Source organism: Etheostoma cragini, chromosome 13, assembly GCF_013103735.1.
Source record: "Etheostoma cragini isolate CJK2018 chromosome 13, CSU_Ecrag_1.0, whole genome shotgun sequence".
Classification (NCBI taxonomy): domain Eukaryota; kingdom Metazoa; phylum Chordata; class Actinopteri; order Perciformes; family Percidae; genus Etheostoma; species Etheostoma cragini.
In genome coordinates this window covers 23,130,374-23,153,674 of record NC_048419.1, presented here as the reverse complement: position 1 = coordinate 23,153,674, position 23,301 = coordinate 23,130,374, and the positions used below count along the sequence as shown (strand labels likewise).

General features: G+C 38.8%; 2 protein-coding genes and 1 long non-coding RNA gene across 3 annotated transcripts in view; 2 read left to right on the top strand and 1 right to left on the bottom strand.

The window, feature by feature from the left end:
* The window catches only part of htr3b (5-hydroxytryptamine (serotonin) receptor 3B), a 9,115-nt gene extending 6,083 nt beyond the window's left edge, over nucleotides 1-3,032 (top strand). The window contains exons 8-9 of the mRNA XM_034890611.1: nucleotides 353-562; nucleotides 2,159-3,032. Coding sequence (XP_034746502.1) covers nucleotides 353-562; nucleotides 2,159-2,424 — 476 coding nt within the window. The 3' untranslated portion in view covers nucleotides 2,425-3,032. The remainder of the gene's footprint in view (nucleotides 1-352; nucleotides 563-2,158) is intronic.
* A 3,160-nt stretch (nucleotides 3,033-6,192) lies between these two features.
* Nucleotides 6,193-16,491, top strand: htr3a (5-hydroxytryptamine (serotonin) receptor 3A). Its single transcript, XM_034890612.1, is given in 10 exon segments — nucleotides 6,193-6,449; nucleotides 7,368-7,531; nucleotides 8,295-8,339; nucleotides 9,516-9,625; nucleotides 9,732-9,901; nucleotides 10,885-11,045; nucleotides 13,870-14,080; nucleotides 14,669-14,826; nucleotides 14,828-14,910; nucleotides 15,194-16,491. Coding segments are annotated over 10 exon segments (1,437 nt in total). The 5' UTR covers nucleotides 6,193-6,379; the 3' UTR covers nucleotides 15,459-16,491.
* LOC117955865 lies at nucleotides 10,256-12,930 on the bottom strand. Its single transcript, XR_004659147.1, has 2 exons — nucleotides 12,756-12,930; nucleotides 10,256-10,925 (listed from the first exon to the last, which is right to left on the bottom strand). It is a non-coding gene; the product is annotated as an uncharacterized LOC117955865 (long non-coding RNA).
* Nucleotides 16,492-23,301: the final 6,810 nt, after the last annotated feature.

The window sequence follows — 23,301 nt, the reverse complement described above, 5'->3', positions numbered from 1 at the left end:
GAGAGAGAGAGAGAGAGAGAGAGAGAGAGAGAGAGAGAGAGAGAGAGAGAGAGAGCGCTACAATGGTGAAAGCTCTGTCCCCCCAGGTACAGTGCTTGGTCCTGAGTGGTGGGGGGAGAAGAGTAGAGTTCCTCAGAGCATTCTCATGTTTACCAGTCCGGTCTGGTTTATGATGTCTAATAGAATGAAATGGATGAAAGAGAAAAAAAGAACTGGGTCATATTCTTAGTTCCAGTCCTAGACCATTTAAATAAAAAAAACTATTTGATAACACTTGTAATGTATTGCCCTCTGTATTGTGGAAATAGCCAGTATTGGGAGCTTTTCTGTTTTCTCTCCCATCTCCATCCAGGTGTGTTCTTTGCGGTGTGCATGGCCATGCTGATGCTCAGCCTGATCAAGTCTATTTTGGTAGTGAAGCTGCTCCACCACAGTGAGAAGGAGGTCAAGCAAATGTCAGTGTCTGCCTGTCTGCTGGACAAGTACGGCTCAGCTTGTCACGGCTTCACAGAGAGCGCTTTAACCTCCATTAGGACCCTCAATCACATCAACCTGTCCGGAGGTAAGCTACAAGCTCAAAGACTGAGAATTTCCAAAAGTCCTGCTGACAGGTGTGTTTTTGGTTAATGCGTCACCAAATCAAAAGGTCTGTTTGCAAAAAACAGGTGTTCATGGGAGTCAAGGGCCAAAAAACACTTGGATAAAAGGATGTCAAGGCAACTTGTTGGTGAGAAAGCTTAGACTCTATGCTACAGATGTTCTGGTATTGTTGTTGGCCACACAAATGCATTTTGACTGATGCATGGAAACAGGCTGTCCTCATGAACCATTCATACATATAATATAGCTACCAAACTTAATGCACTGTGATTCGTATGTATTTATTATTGTATGCACCACTATGACTGCCACAATGAAGTGTGAATAGCAAACTGATCTCATAAAATGGTTTATGTATGACATGCCAATTTGTATGCCAGTATTGGCGTGTTATCAAGATGTATCGCTTCTTAGCGTGTATATCAACGCTGTTTGGCCTCCATTGAGTTACATTACCATGTGATGGCATGTGAATTTAAGCCGTAGCGAGTAGTATGAAATTGCAAAAATCAGCATAGGGAGGTTAGTTGGGGTGGTGGATGGGTAAAACACAGGGCTTTCACCCAGGAGACCGGGGATCGTGTCCTGTTTCCTAAACCGCTTTCTAGTTTTAATAAAGCCAATTCCCTTCTGCGTCTTTTCCTAAACTTAAAGGTCCCATGACATGAAAATGTCACTTAATGAGTTTTTTTTAACATTAATATGCGTTCCCCCAGCCTGCCTATGGTCCCCCAGTGGTTAGAAATAGTGATAGGTGTAAAAGAAGCCCTGGGTATCCTGCTCTGCCTTTGAGAAAATGAAAGCTCAGATGGGCCGATCTGGAATCCTCCCAAACCAGAATCTTTTATAATTTTTTTTATCATTTTGTCGGCTAAAATTTACGGCAACGCCCGCTGATATGAACGCCGTTAATTTTGTAGGATACCATACGAATTGTGCATACGTTTTCATGGGATATCATACAAACCTGTCCACAGGAGTGCGCTGACTTGTGTTTTACTGACTAGTAATATTTGCTAACCTTGAATATCAAGGTTTATTAATTACCAGTTCCATACATCTACCCTGGTAGCTGCCTAATGCAACCAGTCTTGAACGGTTTGCTTACTTGACAACTCTGAAAACTTTTTGGTTACAACAGATCTGTGCTTCATATTATGAAATCATCAGGACAAAGATGATCTTAACCTATTTACAGTATACACACTTCAGCTTGAGGGAAGTTTTTTTGTTAACAAAAGCGTTAATAAAACTTTTAAGACAAAGTCGGAGGAACAGCTGGTTGTGTTAGTAAAATCCCATCAGAAAGCTTTCTACTGATAATGATAAAAGATGAGGAAGAGCTGTTCTATGACCAGCTGAGATCTACGACAGTCTGTGTGTCAAAGTGTTTGGAAACTGAGCTTTTTTGTAAGTATAGCAATACTGATGTCAAGAATATTAATACAATCGTCCCTTCCATAGTGATTGGTTTTAATTGTCCACATTTATTTATAGAAACTGAATGAATCTATACTAATTGTTCACATTTTAAAATACATTTTTGATCTTCTCATAGATTATGAGCTTGAGGCCTCGGTGGAGGAGGACTTGCTGTCCCTGAATGAGATCCAGGATGCTCCATCTGGGCTGGAGTGGCTTCTCCAGGAGCTGGTTTCCCTCCGCCTGGCTTTGTCCCAGGAGGACAATGAGTCTTCGGCTCAGGCTGAATGGCTTGCCCTCTGCTCGAAGCTTGACCGTTTCCTGTTTCGCTTTTATCTGTTGGTTCTGGCCTCGTATGCCGGTACGCTGCTGATGCTCTGGGCCAGTTGGAGCTTTGCCTGACCGCACAATCAGAGACTTAGTGACGCTCGTAATGTGATGTTTACCATATCTGTGATTCCTGATTCAGTAATTCATTCTGTTGGATAAGGCTAAATATATTACAATGCAAAAGGAATGATGCAGTATTGTTGTAGATTGAACAACATGTTTTTAATATATACTAATCCCCCCCGCCAATAGATATTAATAGAATAGGATAAACTATGTTTTGTGCCAATGTTAACCAATGCTTTTAAAATATGTCATTACAAATCGACCTCTTAATTATTGTAGTTTTTGCCATTTGTTTTTATTAGTCATAACAAGTTTGTACTCATCAAAGTAAATGCTAAGATCTGACAACACGGAGACATTGTTAAAACATCAGACGGTGAAAGAAACACACAGCTTGTAAACAAGCTGACTTCATCCAGATTATATTATTATTATTAAATTAAGTTCAGGCAGAGCACTTAAGTCGCGCGCTTGTTTGTTAGTATCGTTTCGTCATGTTCATCAAAGTGGCCTTTATAAACTGGGTCTACTCTTCTGATTCACCACTTCAGTGCCCACACTGATTGCTGTGCAACTTCCTTCTCATGTCATTGAAGCTTTCATATTATCTTTATCTATATTTCTGTATCTGACACAGTTCACTAAGTGTTTTGGGATCAGCTCTCAGCAGAATCCACATTGCTGCTTGCATTCATTCAGAGCTCTCAAACTGCAGACCCTTATCCACCAAATCTAACTTTGTAACCATTTGCAATAAATGGGATCTTCTTTGATGTAGGTGTCCTGGAGGTAAAACCTGGAGTGCACCTTAAGTGTCGTAATAATCCCTCATTGCAGAGAAAAACTGTACACACTCTATGATAAATATGGTAGGTCAATGATGAAGCAGGAAAACCAATGCTTACAGTGGACAATTTGGGTAATCATTTTACAGTTTGCCTTAGTTTTTTTTCCAAATAAGGTTGGGATATGAGTTACTTTACAACCTCTCAGTTCATATTTATTGCCTTGTCTAACTTCTTTTTTGTAATGTCACTATGTTCCCAAATCCCAGCTATTGATGACAGCCAATACAAATGATTGGCCAAACTACAAAAATAAAAACGGAAGTTGTCTGAAACAAAAACTATCCTTTCGAGATGAGCCAGGTCTGTGCAGAATTGAACACTGGCGATCGTCACCCAATGCACGCCGGTTAGATTTGTGTCCGACTTGCTCCGACGTCATGCACACTTGGGCAACAATGGGACGCAGGCAGCACAGTTACTTTTTACCCACTGCAAGACTCAGGAGGACCCAGGGCATGATGGGAAAAGTCTGGCTCTCAGCTTTTCTAACAGCTGATTGGTTCAGAATCGACTCAATGACTTTTTTAATTTGAGGCCTTTAAATTGCTATTTGTCTGATTTAAAGGCTTTTTCTGTACAGAACACCTAGTGTGGCTGTAAGTTACATTTAGTGATCAGAGACTTAATCCGTTAAACTGACATATCTAGTCTGTTGTTTTTTAACATCAGCAACAGAATGCATGTAGAGCATTTTGACTGCTACTCTGTCTTACTAAAAACATCTGGAAACTGTGTACAAGCTGATAGATGGGTCTGATAACATTGTATTGAATCAGAATCGGACCAAACGGCATGTCAGTGTTTGTATGACTTCCTGTTCAGACTGAAGGCTGCTGGAAACAGCTGGAAACGGCTGGAAACTGTCCGAGTTGCCGCCTGCTCTCGTCCACTTTAGAGGCGAGGCCCAGTTTATCTCGAAAAGGCCTGAATATTATGTTCGCCTAACTTGCAGATATTGCGCTGCCACTGTATAGCAATATTATAGTTAGAGATAGACATTATTGTATCGTCTCTGTTATCATGAATTCCAGACAGTGTAGATTTACTGAAGGATAATGTATAATAAAGCAGCTCTCTGGAGAAAATCCTCCGTGCCAGTGTGATGTTATGATATTGTATTCATACTTTAATCTCCATCCCACAGCCACAAAATAGATCAATAAAACCCATTCACAGCTCAGTCGCTGTGTCTCTATTCCCTGTTGGTTTCCTAATAGTCATGACTAAAATATCAAGAGTGCATCATAGCAAACTTGCTGGTGGAAAGATCCATATAAATGCAATTTTCACAGTAAGTGTAAATCTCTTCTTCCAGGGGATCTGGTTACATGATGTTATGCAACCAAGCTGAAGATAAATGTTTAATCAGTGCTTAGTTCCTGTCTGTATGAGGTAATGGCTGTATGTCAAGTTCAAGGCTTTATGTTTTCACTTTGTTGTAAATATGAATGTCATCCTAACATCCATAATTGTTTTGCAATAAAAGAAAAGCCTTTACACTGATTGTATTGTGAATATATAGTATTACAAGCCAGAAGTGAAAATAAAGCCTTATAGAAACCAAACAGGAACCTGTCAACTCTTATTGCTGAATTACATCAAGTCATGAGAGAGCCCTCAGAGGCTGTATTGTTCATGTTCATGCAATGTTCATTTGAAACTGCTGCCATTACTTTAAATGACAATTCTAACTTTATATTTTCATTTGACATGAATGTAAATTGAATTTAAATTCAAGGCCAATTTAAATTAAATTTTCTGTTAACCATAGCATGGTTGTACTTGGGAGTACAGTGAGAATTATACTACAAAAGTATGTGGGCACACATGTCCATATACTTTTGGTCTAGAGCAATTGTTGATGCACTGATGCATTTTCAGATTATTCAGAGTTTCTACCTTCACCAAGAAGGTTATGTTTTTTGTTCAGTTTGTCTGTTTTTTATGGGTTTTTTTCAGCAGGATTATGGAAAAAACTATTGCCTGTTTCATGTAACTTGGTGGAAGAGTGTAGCATGGGCCATGGAAGAACACGATACATTTAGCTTCCAATCTGAATCCCCGGGCGGATACACAAATTATTTTTCACTTTTGTTAATAAAGATGGAGCATGCATTCATGTTGTGTCGGACAAATTGGAGAACGAACTGAGAAAGTTCAACCTCCATTGACATTGTGAGATAGGGCATGTCATGGCGGAGGTCTTTGCTCTCTGATTGCCCTTCAAGTTGAAAATTGTTTATCTTAGGAAGTATGAGCATTTTCTCATACCATTAAGGAAAACGTCATCTTTCAGTTTATCTAAAAAAAAAGTTATCAACAAATTTGGACATGCATAGTTTTTACCGGAATAAGCATATGCGTTTTGTCCATGGCCTGCACAGAGCCCTACCCTCAACTCCATCCAACACCATGTTGCTTTAAATGTGCTATACAAATAAAGTTTGACTTGACCTTTGAGATGCATTGGAACGACTGCAAACCAGATCATATCGCCCAACCTCTAGTGGCTGACTGTAAGACAGTATTTTTTTATTTACATTTTCCTATGCAGCATGTACACACAAATGAAAATTAATTTGATTCAATTATTTTCTTTTTAATATTTGCAGCCTTAAAAGCCTTCAACACTTGGGATAGCAATATTAAGAAAGGAAAGCAAGCAGGCCACTATAGCCACTGTGGGTTTTATGTGATACAGGACATTAAATGCTATAACTTTGCTGTCAGTGAGTTAACACTCTTGACTGACAGTCTCTTAATTGTGCTAAATCCCTGTAACACACTGGCCTGGTGTTGGCATACTACATAATTAAATGATTACTCAGACATGACAAACGATCCGGTCACTAGCTTTTATTTCTGCAGTCTCTCAGCTCCATTTATCTCAGAGAGCTGCTGCTTTATTGAACAAGGAGGAGTGGTGTCAGAGCAGATGGATACACCCTTATGAGCTGAGGGACACTAACAAGGTTTTGATACTGGATGAGAGTGAAGTGATGGATATAGTGGATGGATATGTAGGATATGGGTGTCAGGCATCCCGAGGCCTTTCATCAGAGCAGCCAGCACACTATCACAGCAGGAGAAGAAAACACAGGTGAACTGGCACAATGAGGCTCTCTTCAGCCAGGACAGCCCTCATCTTCCTTCTGATTCAAGGAGCATCAAGAGCCTGCACAGGTACAGAACAGCAGCTTCTGTTTTACACTACGTTATAGGCTTTCAAACATATATACTACTGTTGATCTCAGTAGTAGTAGTTTTATCTACAAGGTTATTTATCAGATAATTTAGGATTGAATTGAATATAATTTGAATTGAATAATTTAATTTAAAAAAGCAAAATGTCTAAGAAACAATGTCTGTTTTACTGTGTTTTGTCATTGTGATAAATTATTAGTTTTACAAATGTTATTTGGTTAAAATGGTGAATTAGATGAAGGTTACCAAGCCATTTGGGCTTAATAGCACTGATTTGTTTTACTAAATACAGTATATAGCTGTAAAATATAGATGTTGCATTTCTTTTTTTTCATATATTTGTATATATAAATATTGCCAATGAAACAAAACCACATACACTAAGGTCAAAGTTAGTGGCATGAAATATATCACATTTCACTTCATGGAAATGTAATTCCAGATATTGTGGCACAACAAGTGACATTGCTTATGTTCATCCAGCTAGGAACAGTTACCAAGTATATATACACAGTTGTTAAATTAAATTATAACTTCATTTAACGACTGTATTTATGCTCTTCACTTTCTTTAGCAACGTCCAGTTTAAGTTGAATAGAATTCAGTAGATATTTAGTTTTTTCTGCTCCCGTTCAAACTGTACAACACCTTTTATTTGCAATTAAACACTAGTTACATTTAAAAAGAAGATTTTAATCAGCCACATCTTATTATAACTAAGAAGCTATTTATTCCACTGAAGGTTTGCTCATTTGTGAGAAATTGTGTTTCCACAAAGGTCTACTGATGTGTTTAATAGCTTTTTATCTCCTGGTTACAATATAAGAGATTGAAACTGTATGTTTGACTTCTTTATGTCAGTACACATAAAACGATTCATATTGTAAACATTTTCAGTGAAGAAACTGGGCAGCAGCACAGGAAGATTTGCCAACGCCACATTAGTGCGGCTATCTGAGTTTTTGAGTGCGGGATATAAGAAGGGAGTGAGACCAGTGAAAGACTGGAGGACGTCCACTATAGTGGCCATAGACCTCATGGTTTACTCCATCCTCAATGTGGTGAGTTACACACAACCAGAATGTCACACTAACCTGCAAACAGTGAAGTGCAATGAAGTGTTACTTATATTATTTACTGTGTCATGACTCCTTTAATTATTATTTTATACACCATCTGGACAATTATCTGCGTTACACATACAAACATGTGCAAACCTTATTAAGGCTTACAGGGTTAATTTGATTTGTAACTCTTATATTAATACAGAAAAATTAATGGATTAACCTTCTATAGGCCCTGTAGCAAAAAATTAGCGGACGAATTTTGTGCCAACTATACTGGCCCGTGTGGTGATTTGATTTAACACATTAATTTAGAAATACGCATAAAAACATACCTTGAGACAGGGACTCTCTTCAAGGCAGGGTTTCAAGATTACACACCAACCAACTTAATCACTAAGTCTGGAGTCTAGTTCTGGAGTTCAGGGGCCTATCGGGTAGGGCTCTGCAATCATATTGAATTTTAGTTGCGATTATGGCTCCTAAATATCACAAAAAACAATGTCATCGAGAATATGTTTCGCAGGCTAACACTTATTTTGTTTTCTGAATGAACATTTTTTTTTAGGGGAAATTTCCACAAACAAGGTGTTCCAGTTAAAATTGTAAATGTTATGACTATAATATACCATGAGCAAAGAATTTATGTATTTTATATCAGTGCTAAACAATGAATAATTTATATAATGAATTGTTTTATCCAAAAGATAAAATTTGTGATTAAAACTGAAAACAGATGTCTTATTGTGTTCCACTACAGGATGAGAAGAACCAGGTTTTGACAACATATGTGTGGTACAGACAGGTAAAACCCAGAATCCTCACACGTACTGTAGGTTGCTTACTGTAGCTACTTTGGTTTACCGCAGGATTACACTATCAAATATTAGATTGATTAAAACATTTATTATGAATATAATAGCAAATGTAGGGTCATTTGTGATTACATTTAGTACTTTGACAATGACATTTAATAATTGTGAGCGGTGTGTATTGTACACCTCTTCTAATCCAGTTTTACCCCATGGCTATATGCACGGTGGGATGCGTGGGATTTCCCCCTTCTGGTCTACATATCCCTGCCTCTGCTGAGTTTTTTTTTTATTCCCAGTGGGGACAGAATGGATCCCCTACTCAAAGCAATCAATGCTTCACCGATAGAACATATATTAATTATATACCTAAAATAGAAGTATTTGAAGTAAAGCGCTGTAGCGTAAACAGTCTATAGTGCGAGGGATGATAAAAATAGGAGAAGCAGTTGCTGATAGTATTTAGCCAACAGAGCTCCAGGACGCCGGCTACGAGCAGCAGTTGTTAGCCAGCAATAGGTGACTGTGGGCCGGCTACAGGCACCGCCAGTTGAGGGTGTGAAACAGAGACCACCAGAGATTCAGCGCAGAATAAACTGAATAAACGCCGATTGTACAACACAGCAGCACTGAATGTACAACCAGCTAGTGTGAGCATAATTGTAAATGTGTGCATATGTGTAATTATGTATATTTACTATATATATATATATGTAAACTGTGAGCATGATTGTAATAAACTCAAACTTACGTTTAGGCACCAAAAGGGCTAGTTAGGTTTAGGAAAAGGATTGTGGTTTGGATAAACATTACCGTTGACAAAAGAGCGCTTCCTGGGTGAAAGTATTGTCTTTTCGCCGCGAAGTGATCTCTGCTCTCCGGTTTGAAAGCGCTGTGTTTTATGTTGACACCATGTCGTGCTATTTTCTTTTAAGATTATTTTTCATTGAACGGTTCGTTAAACGTTTGCGCATGGCTGGCTGAGTGGCACTATAGCCATTGTATTGAAATGGGGATTTATAATTGCACATTTTGTTTTGCATGATCACAAATAGCACCCTGGCTTTATTAATTTACAGAATTATTCATATGACTTGTATTTTCTGTTACTAAGACACTAATGCTATAATCTTTACTAATTTAGCTCATTCCCTTCTTCAATATTCTAGTCATGGACGGATGAATTCCTGGTGTGGAACCCAGAAGACTTTGATGAAGTCAAACAGGTTTCTTTACCTACCAGTAACGTGTGGGTGCCCGACATCCTCATCAATGAGTTGTAAGAACGGCTCCTGTTGATTATTTCCGCTGCTGCTGGTATTCAACCAGGGTGTCTCTTTACTCCTAAACTAATTGTTGTTGACATTTTTGTCTCTAACATGCAGTGTAGATGTGGGGAAGTCTCCGGACATACCTTATGTCTATGTGACACATGATGGACTGGTGCGCAACTACAAACCTATCCAGGTGGTCACAGCCTGCACGCTCAACATCTACAACTTCCCATTTGATGTCCAGAAATGCAGCCTCACCTTCCAGAGCTGGCTACATACCAGTAAGACATATTTCACTTACTTAACACACTAAACCTTTTGGTTTGGGGTAAAACGTCACCTGGACAATCCAAATGGTTTCAAAGGGTCCTTCCGACATTTGAGCCTTCATAAAGAAATTGAAAATCAATCATCAGGATCTGCATTTGCAGTGCACACAAAAAACTACATTTTCGTGTGTGTAGTTTTAACAGGTTAAGGTTTCTAAAAAGAGGGTCTCCAAATACATGAAAAAAATTATCGCAAAGTACTTTCCCTATCTTCAATAAGATTTTGTTTCAACTCCAAACTGAACACAGAATGGAACCCACTTACTTTAGAAACATAAAGAATTCACGTATGAATTAGTTTAAGCCTGCATTTAATTACAGTTTATTACAAATTGAGTCCCATTTTCATATATGTGTCCATCATTTCTAACAGTACTAATAAAGTATTCACCAAGTTACTCGTGGAGGTCTGTGAGCTCAGCAACACCACTAATACAATGGGGAAATAAACACAAACACTCAGATGACCTGACAGGTTATACACAAAAGCCCCAGGTTAGCCAAACTTACTTAGGAGAATTGTTCCCAATCTCTCCATTGTAAACATTAGGACTATACCAGCTGACAATTTTTCCACTCAAATCGGATTTGGCTGTTCAACAGAAATATTCTACTTTTTCCGTTCATATACTGCAGACTATCAAGCAACGCATCATTGAATTCTTCAGATTGTTTTAACAGAATATTCTGCCGTTATGCTACTTTCAATGTAATCCTGGCAAAGTGGAGAAAAATATTCACTGGCATCAGAAAACAACATCCGGCTCTCTCTTCAACTCTTCTCATTAAGACTTGAGTGGAACAACCGCTCTGTTCTGTGCATCCATGAACTCTCGCCTGCTGTGACATGTGCTTAGAAAGCAGAGTGGAGGGTGAAAGGTAACTTGTTGCCATGGCCGTTTCATGTTGCTCCCGACATTGTGTTCGATCTGTAGTTGATGACATCAACATCACCCTGATGCGCAGCCCTGAGGAGCTCAGGGAGGACAAGAGTGTCTTCATGAACCAAGGAGAGTGGGAGCTGCTTCATATACTGTCCAACTACAAGATCTTCAGTGTGGACAATGACGACTATTATGCTGAGATGAAGTTTCATGTAAGTATTTATAATAGTGATTGTAGGATTTGTGTGTGTTATTTTTTTTTTTTCTTAGCTTCAAATATGACAACAAATGAGAATGTCAACCTGAGTGAGAAATCTGTAGCACCACACCACTACAAACTGGCAGTGGGCAGACTCAGATTATGATGGGAACCATGGCTGGTGGGCCTCCTCAGTTTGGCCTAATGATGTGCCCTGTGGTCAAAGTGGCCTTGATGTCCCGCTTGCACTGCTCCAGCCAGAATTATTCTTCTTTTTTTTGTTTTTAGATGTGTTTTTTGTTGAGATTCCGAATGCTTTTTGGGCAACATCAAGTAAAACTCTGAACCAACAACCAGCAGTGGGTTTGATTTTTTTATTTATTTTTAAGATTATGTTTTAGCATTTTTTATTAGATAGGACAGCTGAAGACAGGGAAGGGGGAGAGAGAGGGGGAATGATGTGCTGCAGAGGGCTGCAGGTTGCTATCGAACCCATGGCCGCTGCAGCAAGGACTGAGCCTCTGTTCATGGACTGCATGCTCAACCAGGTGAGCTACCCAGGCACCCTGTGGGTTGGATTTTGAGACTGATATCAACGACTGGAAAACCAGGCTATTTATGACCAACCAGGGGCCAGATGCATACAACTCAGATAGATTCAAAACTAAAACTGTGAATGCACAAAGACAGAAAAATACATATTATTTTCGTCAAATGTATTAAGCCGTGTGTCAGTTCCCCTCCCGCAGTTAGCCATAAATGGACATAGCACTGCTGTCATCACGATTGCTACATACAATTGTGGCTATTGTAGCGTCCATTCCACTAAAACATTATGTTTCTGCAAACCATCATCGCATTAAAATCTTGATTATTATTATTTGTATTGTTTAACATCAGAAGGATTGATTAACAATTAATTTACAGTGCTGCTAATGTTGAAACTGACTTCACAGTATAGGCCTATTGAATCTCCTCCTCATCATCATGTCACAGGTATCTCAAATCAAACTGCACATCTGGTTGTAAGTTACACATCCTTTCCTTATAAACAGTTTGGCCCACATATGGCCCAAAGACACTTAATCAAACACATCCTGATGCCAATGCCACAAATCTGTGACTGTGTTAACTTTGGTGAAGACTGTATCTAAATATTCGTTATAGGTAAATTTCAACATATATTTTGTAAATTTAACAGCCTTTTTTCACTGTTAGATATCCTATGTAGATTATTCAAAATAAGAAACTATAACCCATCAAAATAAAATACACTCCTTTTAAAAAACAAATTGGCCTACCTTAAATGTTATTATAACTTAGCAAGAAGCAAAGTATAAAGTAGCTTAATGTATTCTTTATTTGCACAGTCTTTGTCGGTTTTGCTACCATGCTGTGATAGTGGGATTAACTATGTATCTATCCCTTTTTCTTAACCCCCCCCCCCCCCCCCAAAAAAAACCCAAAAAACATTAGGCTTCTTCTGCACACTAGCTACAAACACACCAAAATAAACAGAGCTGAATTTGTCTCAATGGCAATTTTCCAAACTGCTCTTCTAAGATTTACACATCTTACTGAAAAGTTACTGTGTACTGCCTTGTACAAGTCCCCCCCCCCCCACTCCCCTACACATAGAATACACAGAGCTAAATCACGCAGGCCTGTATGTAGCTGGAGTAATATTCACATAAACTAAAGGTAAAAGTAAAGTTTCCCTTACAGTTGGGTTTTACTCCTGGAGGCGGCTTGATTTGAAGAGGCATTTCCGGTCCCAAACGGCGATATCTGACTTGAAGCATCTTGTCCAACAGGTGCCTCCATCACAATTCATTTACGTTAGCCGAGCTGCTAGCATCATTACTCCCACTAGCTAAGTTGCTAGCTGCTAAGCGATTTCAGTTAAAAGTCAGACTTGCGAGGGCGTGCGCACACACACACGCACACACACACACACACGCACACACACGCGCGCGCGCGCGCACACACACACACGTTCGTGCTGGCGTCAAACCTTTTTCTATTACCTTTCCTTTATTTCCTTTCACTTTTCCTTTGCTCGTTGGCCCAGTGTGCCGACTCCGCCCTCTCTTTTTCCTTCCTCACCTTCTGCCAATCACAACAGGTATGTACCTGACTCGCTCATAACTCACCACTGATGGGCCAATAAAAACTAAACGTGTAAAGGTGTATTTTGTGTTTTAATTTAACCTTAGTTAACGCATTTTAAACTGAATTACTCACCACTTAAGCACCTTATTGAGTCATTTACATAACTTTGTTTAACACTGAATTAGGCTACTTTCAGTTTATAACAACTCTTATGCTGTTTTCACGCAACTTTATTCAAAACTAAATTATTTTAATTCCCACTTTTGACTTTTTTGGGGCTATTGTTTGTTTAACAACATGTTAAGGGACATTCTAAGTATTTTAAAAAAACACTATAACAATATATTCTCATTTTCTTTCTTTGTAAGCGTGAGATGAGAAGATTGATAATATTAATAATAATAGTGATATATTGATACAGAGATGGAGTTAGGACATACTGTAGTTTGGCATTACAACAAACCCAAAGCATGTGCAGAACAACAGCTCACTGTGTGGACCAAAATACTGCTAATACAGATTGATAAACTGTTAATTTTACAGTTCTGTTTGTACGGATGAGGTACAGCACAACGTGTTAATTATTAACAGTCTTAGAAGCCCACCACGCCCACGCCCACCCCCACCCCCTTTTTCCAGTCTTTTTGCTTAGCTAAGCTAACCACACGCTGCCTTTTTTTTTACAGTACACATATTGACTTGACTTAAAAACCTACATTCCCCAGGTGGTGATCCGACGGCGGCCGCTGTTCTACACTGTGAACCTGCTGCTGCCCAGCATCTTCTTGATGGTGATGGACATTGTGGGTTTCTACCTGCCACCAGACAGTGGAGAGAGGGTTTCCTTCAAGATCACTTTGCTGCTGGGCTACTCGGTCTTCCTCATCATTGTATCTGACACTCTGCCTGCCACCGCCATAGGAACCCCTCTGATAGGTGACTGGGAGCTATTGCTGCTTATCAGCAGTTTGCATTCAGAAAGGGATTTTTGTCAGCTCATGATTTTAAAATAGTTTGCCTTTAAAACCTTGTGTGAATAAAATAGGCAAAAGCTATGTAAATTGAGATGCCAGGAGAGCACAAAACAAAATTGAGCGACACTCTGCAAGTCAAGCATTCAGGGGCAGATTGGTGTGGACAACGCAAGTTCTGAGTGTCCACTCAGACTAAATTCAAGCACTTATTTCAGGATTTTGGAGACTATCCCAGCATGCATCCCAGGTGGAAGGCAGGGAAACATCATCAACATGTTACTATTACACCAAGGGTCTATAACAGTATAACTCTTCATGCTCACCTGCTTGTTGGAAGCAGCACAGGTTAACACACATGGAAACTAAAATATGAAATCTCCAAAAAGAGCCAGAACTCAAACCTGCAATCAAATGTTTATATGAGACACAGTCCAAACTAAATTTAGATGTGAAAGTATTTTGCGCTACCCTACCGTTAACTGCTTTCAAAGGTTATCTGTAAGAGGATCATCATCATCAAACATCTTGTCTCATCTCACCTGTTCTGTAGGTGTGTACTTTGTGGTGTGCATGGCCCTGCTGGTGATCAGCCTGACAGAAACCGTGCTGATTGTACGTCTGGTCCACAAGCAAGACCTGCAGCCACCTGTGCCCCACTGGGTGAAGTACTTGGTGCTGGAAAGAGCTCCAGTCCTCTTCTGCATCCACAAGAAGCACCGCCTCTGCTCCACGCTGTCCTCTCAGGGCGCCGACCTGGAGCACTACAAAGACAACAGCTATGGGACTGGTAAGGTACAGGTCAACGCATGTACAGTACCATACACCATTTTCAAACCAATATCTACAGCAGCAGTATGTTGTTAATAAAATCATTACTATGAAATATTATTGCAACACTGTTTTTACAAGATGTTAACCATAACCCTGTGACATTATTTGTCACTATGTAATAAAAAGAGACTTGGTAATTGAATTTTGAAAAAAACAAAAATAGAATAAATAAATAAATAATAATGTCCTATCCTGCAGCCCAGTGCACCCTGCACCACACCTGTGAGATAGGCCGAAGGCTCAGCCACCATGACAGAGAAGGTGGGCTGCTCGGACTGGGCCTGGCCCCCTCCAGGGACCACACCCCGCCTGTCATGGACAACATCCTGCAAGAAGTGACAGCGATACGCCACTTCCTGGAGAAGAGGGACAGGTGCCGGGAAGTTGCCAAGGAGTGGCTGCAGGTGGGCTACGTGCTGGACGTGCTGCTCTTCAGAGTCTACTTGGTGGCTGTGGTGGCCTACAGCATCACACTGGGCACGCTGTGGTCAGTGTGGCAGGTCGCCTGAGTCTCACCGCTGCACTGCTGTGGACACAAGCTCAGTGGGTGGAGCGTTGAATTCAAAAGGCCTGAGTTATTGGCTTTCTAACCTGTGTTGCTCAGAGGATACAGGGAGGCACTTGCATAGTCATGGAACAGGGAAAGGCTTGGGGCTGGGGCCTATGTACAAAGGTTAATTAACCAACTAGGTTTCCCACTATATCCTTACACATTTTAATATTATAACCGGCATCGTTTTAGGTTGGTTTAGCAAGTTTTGAAGTCCCATGATGCGATTGCAATCTATGAAATTTTTAGGGACAGCTTAAGGCTTTTTGAGATGCCCAAGCAGAAATGCCCATAGACACTTATAAATGCCATTCTTATTCATCATTATGAAGGCTTAAAAGGATAACAGTAGTGGTAACAGAACAGACATGCACACTTTAGCTAAGGGAACCACTTTAATGATATCAGCCCATCTCCCTATAAGAAAAAAACACACAAATGAGTTTACAATAAAATCAACAAACATCAACCAATACATTGACCTGGTAAAACATATCTGTTAAGTATAATGTAATTTTTATATAAAGTGCAAATGTACATTTATTTACTTGAACTGTGTGAAAAAAGGAAAACTTGCAACACAAGCATCACTTACTTGTTTCATGCATTTTGGTGGCCGTGGAGCCCAGAAAAACAATTACAGTAGATTGTGAATGTCTTGGTCTGGTTGTGTTTAGAAGAATAAAAGTCTTGGAAGAAGGTTTTGGGATGAAATTAGCCCAAAAAAAAAAATTTACATATTGACGATGGCCGCAATAATTACTGTCTTTTGAAGGCTACATTGGTTAAAACATGAAAAGAAAAACCAGACAATTTGTTGCACGTCAAACCTGGAGAGATCAGCATTAACGATGCCTACAGTTTAGGAACAACATTTGGACTTAGAGACAAGTTGGTGAGCAGCAGGGTATTCGTACATTATCAAGCTTCTGTTGCAGTGTAAAACATCTGTATAAATACATAAAATATGGATCAATAAGAAATTTACATAAGTGAGGTTACCACCTGTTATTAAGGAAAACATTTGACTGCATGTCCCCTTTCCTTAAATGTCAAATTGTTAAAATAAAGATAGATAGAAATACATATTCACATGGATTGTTGAGGCATATTATTAGTTTACCGCGCCCCGTAGTTTACAGCGGCTTATACTCTGTCCCAGTCTAGCGGCATACAATCTGATATTTTATCTGCTTTTATATGTTCAACTGTTTTTAACTGCTCTTTTATGATTATTCAAAAAAACAGTATACATTTCTTATACTGCTATGTAACTTTTATTTTCATATTTTATCTTGACTGTTTTTAAACTGCTCTTTAATGTTTAATTTCTCATACTGCAATGTATCTTTTATTTACATATTTTATTTTGACTGTTGTTAACTGCTCTTTAATGTTTAATTTCTTGTACTGCACTGTAACTTTTATTATTTTAATGTTTTTTTATGTAGATCACTTTGAATTGCCCTGTTGCTGAAATGTGCTCTACAAATAAAACTGCCTTGCCTTTCTTTATTTTCCTGTAATTGTAAATCAGTCTGTGAGTAAATTGATGTAAACTTCTAGCGCTTCAAATCTTTTATCATGTTTAAAATTAATGTGCCACCTCATGTAATGAAAATAGTCTAAAAACTATATTGTTGAATAGGATTTGGATAACAGTGTTTCAACATATTTCTGTAAATACAGATGTGTGCTGCTGTTTGTTTACATTGTGTTGCAGTGTCAAGAGACGTGATTATACACACTGAAAGAGAAGGAACTCAATCGTGTTTCATTAAATGTGATAATATTTCATCCTTTGCAGTTAACGGAAGTGTCCAGTGAAAGTGAAAGGCCACGTAGGTCATATTTATAGAAATAGAAAAAGTAATGAAACAAATTGAGGTAATAAACTTAACTTAAAAATAAAGTGAAATATGTTATAAAACTCGACTGGATAACCTTGCAGCTAACCACGTGATAACATCCGTCACTATGAAAGGAAAACAGGCTTGGAAATTGAATTTTGAAATAAAAATAATAAATATAAATAAAAAGAAATAACCGTTGCTCCATGAAGTCATGAGTAGCCTTGTATTAATCCATTAATATAGGTTTGTGTCTAACTGGTTGATTAACGTGTTTTTTATATTTACAAATCTAATTGTTTATTATATTTATTATAAAGATCCCCTTCTGATTTAACTTGATTTGTCCCACATGGACTCTGTGTGTTTCAAATGGCCACAGCTGAATGAAAGTGTAAAATATTATCTATAAGATCCACCATCACTGAACTGAATCTGTGACTGTAACACATGGCCATTTGTATTACCTTGTTTACAAAATAAATTGAAAGTGTGTCAGTTTTCAGATGAACTTATGGAATTAATGCTCCGCGCCTTGAACAGATTCACCTGCATCTTGGACTAAAAAAAAACCCCGAAACTATCCATCCATCCGATTGAATTATCTAAAAAGATCTTATGTAATGAATCAATAAATCAATTTGAAGACAGTAAATGATTATGATGTATGTATCTAATAAAAATAAAAGGATTATTAGCTCTACTGATTCATCTTATTTTAGGCAACTTACTGTAATATGATTGTGTGTGATCCATGTGACGTGTGTTAAATTAATTACTTTGTAAAATGTATCGATTCACCGCGGATGTTTTATTGTTTATTCTCCGGCTTGATATGTTTACATATCCATATAGACACAAATAGGACAATAATGCACTACCACTCATAATTAGCTACAAACCTGTTAATAAGGTATGATTACCACACTGCTCATTCATTAGGAGTGAACTCCCGCAGTTCCCCACAGCAGCCAAAGGATGGCACCATGCACCAAAGCTTCAGTTTCCCTCAGGTTTTCTCCTCCTACCAGTGGACTAGTGTCACGGAACTTTAACAATTATCAATCAGTCCGTTTTTTAATCATTGCAGCTATCATTGCAGCTAAAAAGAAGGAAAGATAAAAACACAATGTGAAAGCGATAGATGACCACATCAATATTATATGACTGAATGCATAAATGAATGAATAAATGAATGAATGAATGAATGAATGAAGAGGGTGTAAAGCAGGGCTGTAGTCAAGACTACTAGTGGCCGAGACCGAGACAAGTCCGAGTCCCAATACTAGCAAGTCCGAGACATGTCCCAGACAATGGAAAAACGGTCTTAAGTGTGCCCTACAGCCCTGGTGTAAAGATCTGAAATGTGAGATGTCTTCCTTTAGAGTCCTAGCCCCCTTGTAGTAAGGGTGGGAATCTCCACCCACCTCATGATTCGATTCAGAGGCCATTGATTAGATTCTAAACCGATTATCAATGCATCTCAGTGCAACCTTTTTTTAATGTACATTTCCATGCATGATTTAAAAAAATAAATCTGAGTTTGTTAGAGTTTGATGTATAGAGTATTTGCTGTACAGGTTTATATTTCTACTATCCAAAACAGCCCAACAATGCTCTGTGTTGAGAGTCAGTTAAATTAGAATAATAAAAGAACAGTTATTGCAAGCTATTGCACCTATTGCCAGAATGGCCTTAGGAGGGCCTTCTTTTGCAGTAAAAACAATTTTGCAGTAATACAAACATGCATAAAATAAATAGAATGACAGACCAGATGATAAACTAGAACGTACAAACTATACTAATTATACATTAATTAATGTATACTGTATGTATATTTCAAACATCAGCTACAACAACATGCTGCCTGGATTACATTTCTTTAATTTACTACACAGAATGCTCATTTTGATCACATCTGCAAAATGTTCAAAATCTACAACATGTAAGTGTTTCATTGTAAGCGTACAATGTGTAGCGTTTCAGGAAAAGTCACCATAAACCCTTCTAGCTACCTTTGAAGTTAGCTAGTGCTAGCTAGTTGGCTAGCTCTCCCTGCATTCACAATGGAAGACAACAGTGTGTGAATGCTCATTTCAAAGGACAACAGCTAGCTTGCTCCGTCTCTTTGGAAATCCGTAGTTGCGCAGTCGGATTGAATTCATAAACAGCGACATTGTCCACACTGCCCACTCCTGGGTGATAGCGTGTGAAATTATGCAACAACTCATAATGTACTTAGCAGTTTAAAATTAGAAGACAATCCACAGTGTACACCTTTACAATACAACATTTTCTTCACGAGAAATAATGTGAGTGAAGATACACAGGGTGTTTTTCTCCTTGGTTTATTTAGTTTTTATTCATGTTGCTTTGCTCTCCACTTAGTTACTGAATGATTCTGATTCATTGGTTTCTCCATGTGAACCAAACTACTCAGTAAAAATATGCTGGAGAATCGGTGCGTCTGATGTCAAGGCAAACACATTTTCATGCTCAGCCAACACCCTGACCAGACCTCACATTTGAGTGCCACATGTCATAGGGTCTGGTTTCCAACACTTTTAATAGAATTTCATTCAAACCTTAATTTTGAAGCATATAAAAACAAAAAGCTTCAGAAAAATCCCTTTGTTAGTGAACACTGGCAACTTAAACAATTCAGCCTTCAGAAATGTGGGTCAAAGATCAGTGCTGAAACCTCACGCTGCTACACAAAGGCCCTTCACTGTTCGCATCACGATCCTGACAAACCATTCACCAACCCCTGCCCCTTCCTTCCTAATACCCCAAAATTAGATCAAAGTCCCACAACAGCAACAGGTCTAACAAAAACCTTCACAATGAGAGCTTTTTCTCCTCATTTCCTGTTTTTCTTTTCTGCCAAAAACTAAAAAAAGTACAGAATAAAACTCCACAGATCTGCCATGCGTTTTGGGTGAAATACTCTAGTGAGTGCATAAGTGGAGAGGGAAAGTGGAGAGCCACCTCATTAGTTTCCAATACACTGAAGTCAAGATCTGATCCTGTGTGCCAGAGAGAGGAAATGAGCAAATATAGTAGCATTATTGGGACACTTTTGATGGGATTTGTATTTGTTGGACTCACAGACAGACTTTTCTTGTCGAGCTTTATTGGGGACAACATGACAGCAACCAGATGACAATGAAAATGTATTATTTGATTTGGATTTGGCATGTTTCAGCACATTAGCCACTAATCAAATATGTGTAACATTACTTCCAAAGCACGTGCAGTGTACTGTTTGTCATGTGCAAACGGTGAATTAAGCAGGAATTATTTTGCACTGGAGTGAAAACACCTCAGTATCAGTGCATTTAATTGTTGCTTGTGGCCGTTAAAAGATGGTTAAAGTGAAGGATTTCTTTCCCCCCCATTTGGCCACAATGGTGTACATGCACGTTCAAACATTATTAACATTTTAAAGTATGTCCTATGGTTTGTGCTACAGAACCGACAACAAAGATAACCAAACTAAGAGGTTTTAGAAGAAAAGCAATAATTTCCCCTGCTCTACAATCAGCCTATTACAAGATAAAAAATGATGCCTTTGTGTTTGGAAAGGGTACATCCTCTGGGGAGCATGTGGATATTTTGCCACAAAACAGAGCATGGCTATCTCGTGATAATATATTAATCCCACACTGTTTCCTAAAACTGTATGTATACTAATTTGCATAAGCAAATAAGATTTGAATGAAATGTATTTTCACCCACATAGACTTTGTTGACATGCACAAAATATTCTTGCCCTCATTTTCAAACTAACACATTCCTACTTAGCTGTTTGCCCTGCTAATGAAAACTATTATTCCTGTACACATGCAGTTTACACAAAAGTTTTTTTTTGGAGTTTCCTGCCGGTGGCCGCCTATTTTCAGTGTACAAACACAACCTCCGTCTTTCATTCCACCAACCATCTTTTTTAAAAGGTCGGTGTGTAATGTTCACGCATATCTAAACCCTGTTGATATCCAAGACATTCATAATGTTTAGAAGAAGTTGTTTTTCTCCTTTTTTGGCCATGCATCTCTACCGCAGCCTTACAAAGGGTCTGCTAGTTGGTTTGCGTTAGCCACCTGGAAGAAGTTAGCCTTCAGGGCTTTCTGCCTGAAAAGGTCTATTCTAACCCAAACTATGATCTTTTCCTGACCTAACAAGATTTGTAGGGCTTCCTAGCAGAAAGCCCTGAAGGCTAACGTCTTCCATGTGCTGCACACCACACAAATCAGACTGTAAACAGACAAGACGCTGTGTGTCGCAAACTGCGGTAAACACCCCAATTGAGACGTATACGTGTATTCTGAACGTGCTGATAACATTTCTGCAGAATGCTCCTTAAACCAAAATGTTATCGGCATGTACCACGTCTTAATCGGAAAATGCTTCATTCGGAATAAGGGCTAATATGAAATATATCCAAATGGCAAATGCTGTTTCCAGATTCCGGAATATTGCAATATTTGGAATAATAGCGGAATATTAGTGTGCATGTTAATGTACTGTCGTTATTGAAAAATCACAAAACGTTCCTACTAAATGTGTTTAATTGATAACTGATTATGTATTTTATATGTATCCCTGTCAGTAGCTGCTAACTTTTAGCTCCCTGCTTCCAGTCCAAATGCTAAGCTGAGTCCAACTTCATACTTGACACAAAAACATCAGCTTGAGAACGAGCTTCTCATGTTCCTACTGGAAAAACAGCGATAAGTCTCTCTCTAAATGTTGACCCATTGGTGCTTCTTTTACATGTATTAACACACTTAAACAAGACCGGACATAATTCAATACCAATGTGTTAAAGTTTTTGCTGGTTAGACGTGAGATTGAGCAAAGACACAAAAAATATGTTTGATTAACTGCTAAAGCAATGGAATCACAACATGGGCGGTGAGCGGCGAGCGTCAGCCTGCAAGAAAAAGACTCATGTGAACATGGTTCAGGTCAATCCATCACCATGCAGAAGCTGAACATTTTGTGTCTCGGCTCACTTCCTCTGTAATGACACTGATGCATGTGTGACAACAGCGGTGCACACATACACAGGCCCTGCAAATCTAATGATAGCATTTGTGACCTCTATGGCACACACAAGAGGCAGAACAGACAAAAGGCAGCCAGGCTTGAAGTGCTGCGGTAGTTGCCATTAGCACATCACAGCCAGGTGGTGAGTGCGACGCCAAACAGCTGAACGCGCTTCGACAGTGAACGTACAACAGGCTGTCGACGGTGAGCCGTGGCATTCAGTCGGGTGCTGTTGTTGGAAATAGGTAAAGAAGGATAATTCAAATGAACGCCTGTAGAACTTGAGCTTGTGGTTTAATGAATCAATTTGGCATTAGGATATTTTGCTCTTTGTATGCATAAAACCACCCACAAGCAGGATCTTACTAAACTAGATTAGTATAGTAATAATATTACTAATACTAATCCATTTAATTTGTTTAGCTTATAGAGCTTTTCAAGGACCCAAAGTTGCTTACATGTGCGGTACACACAAAGTTTAATTGCAGGAAGACTCATCAGCAAATCAGCTGTCTGTTACTTTATGGAGGTGCTGTATGTACAATAAAATAAGAATTATTATCATTATAATACTAAACATTTCCATTGTGTCATTCTGTAAGGAGAAATGATTCAACACATGGTATGAATACTGACATGTTTTATTTGAAACAGACAGTCAGTAGAAAGTGTCAGTTTATTCAAATTCCAAAAAAACTAATTCCCACTTCCCTCTCTGCTGTCTGTCACTGACAATTCACAATAGATGTGAATGGAATTGAGTTTGTGATGCTCACAGCATTGAAAAATGACATGAAAGAAACACTAGTGATGTGTCTTTTCAAAAACAGTGCCCCTATTAGAGACCTCACTGTGAAGCATTTTCGTAGGGACTACTTTCTACAGAAAAACTAATTTACTAAC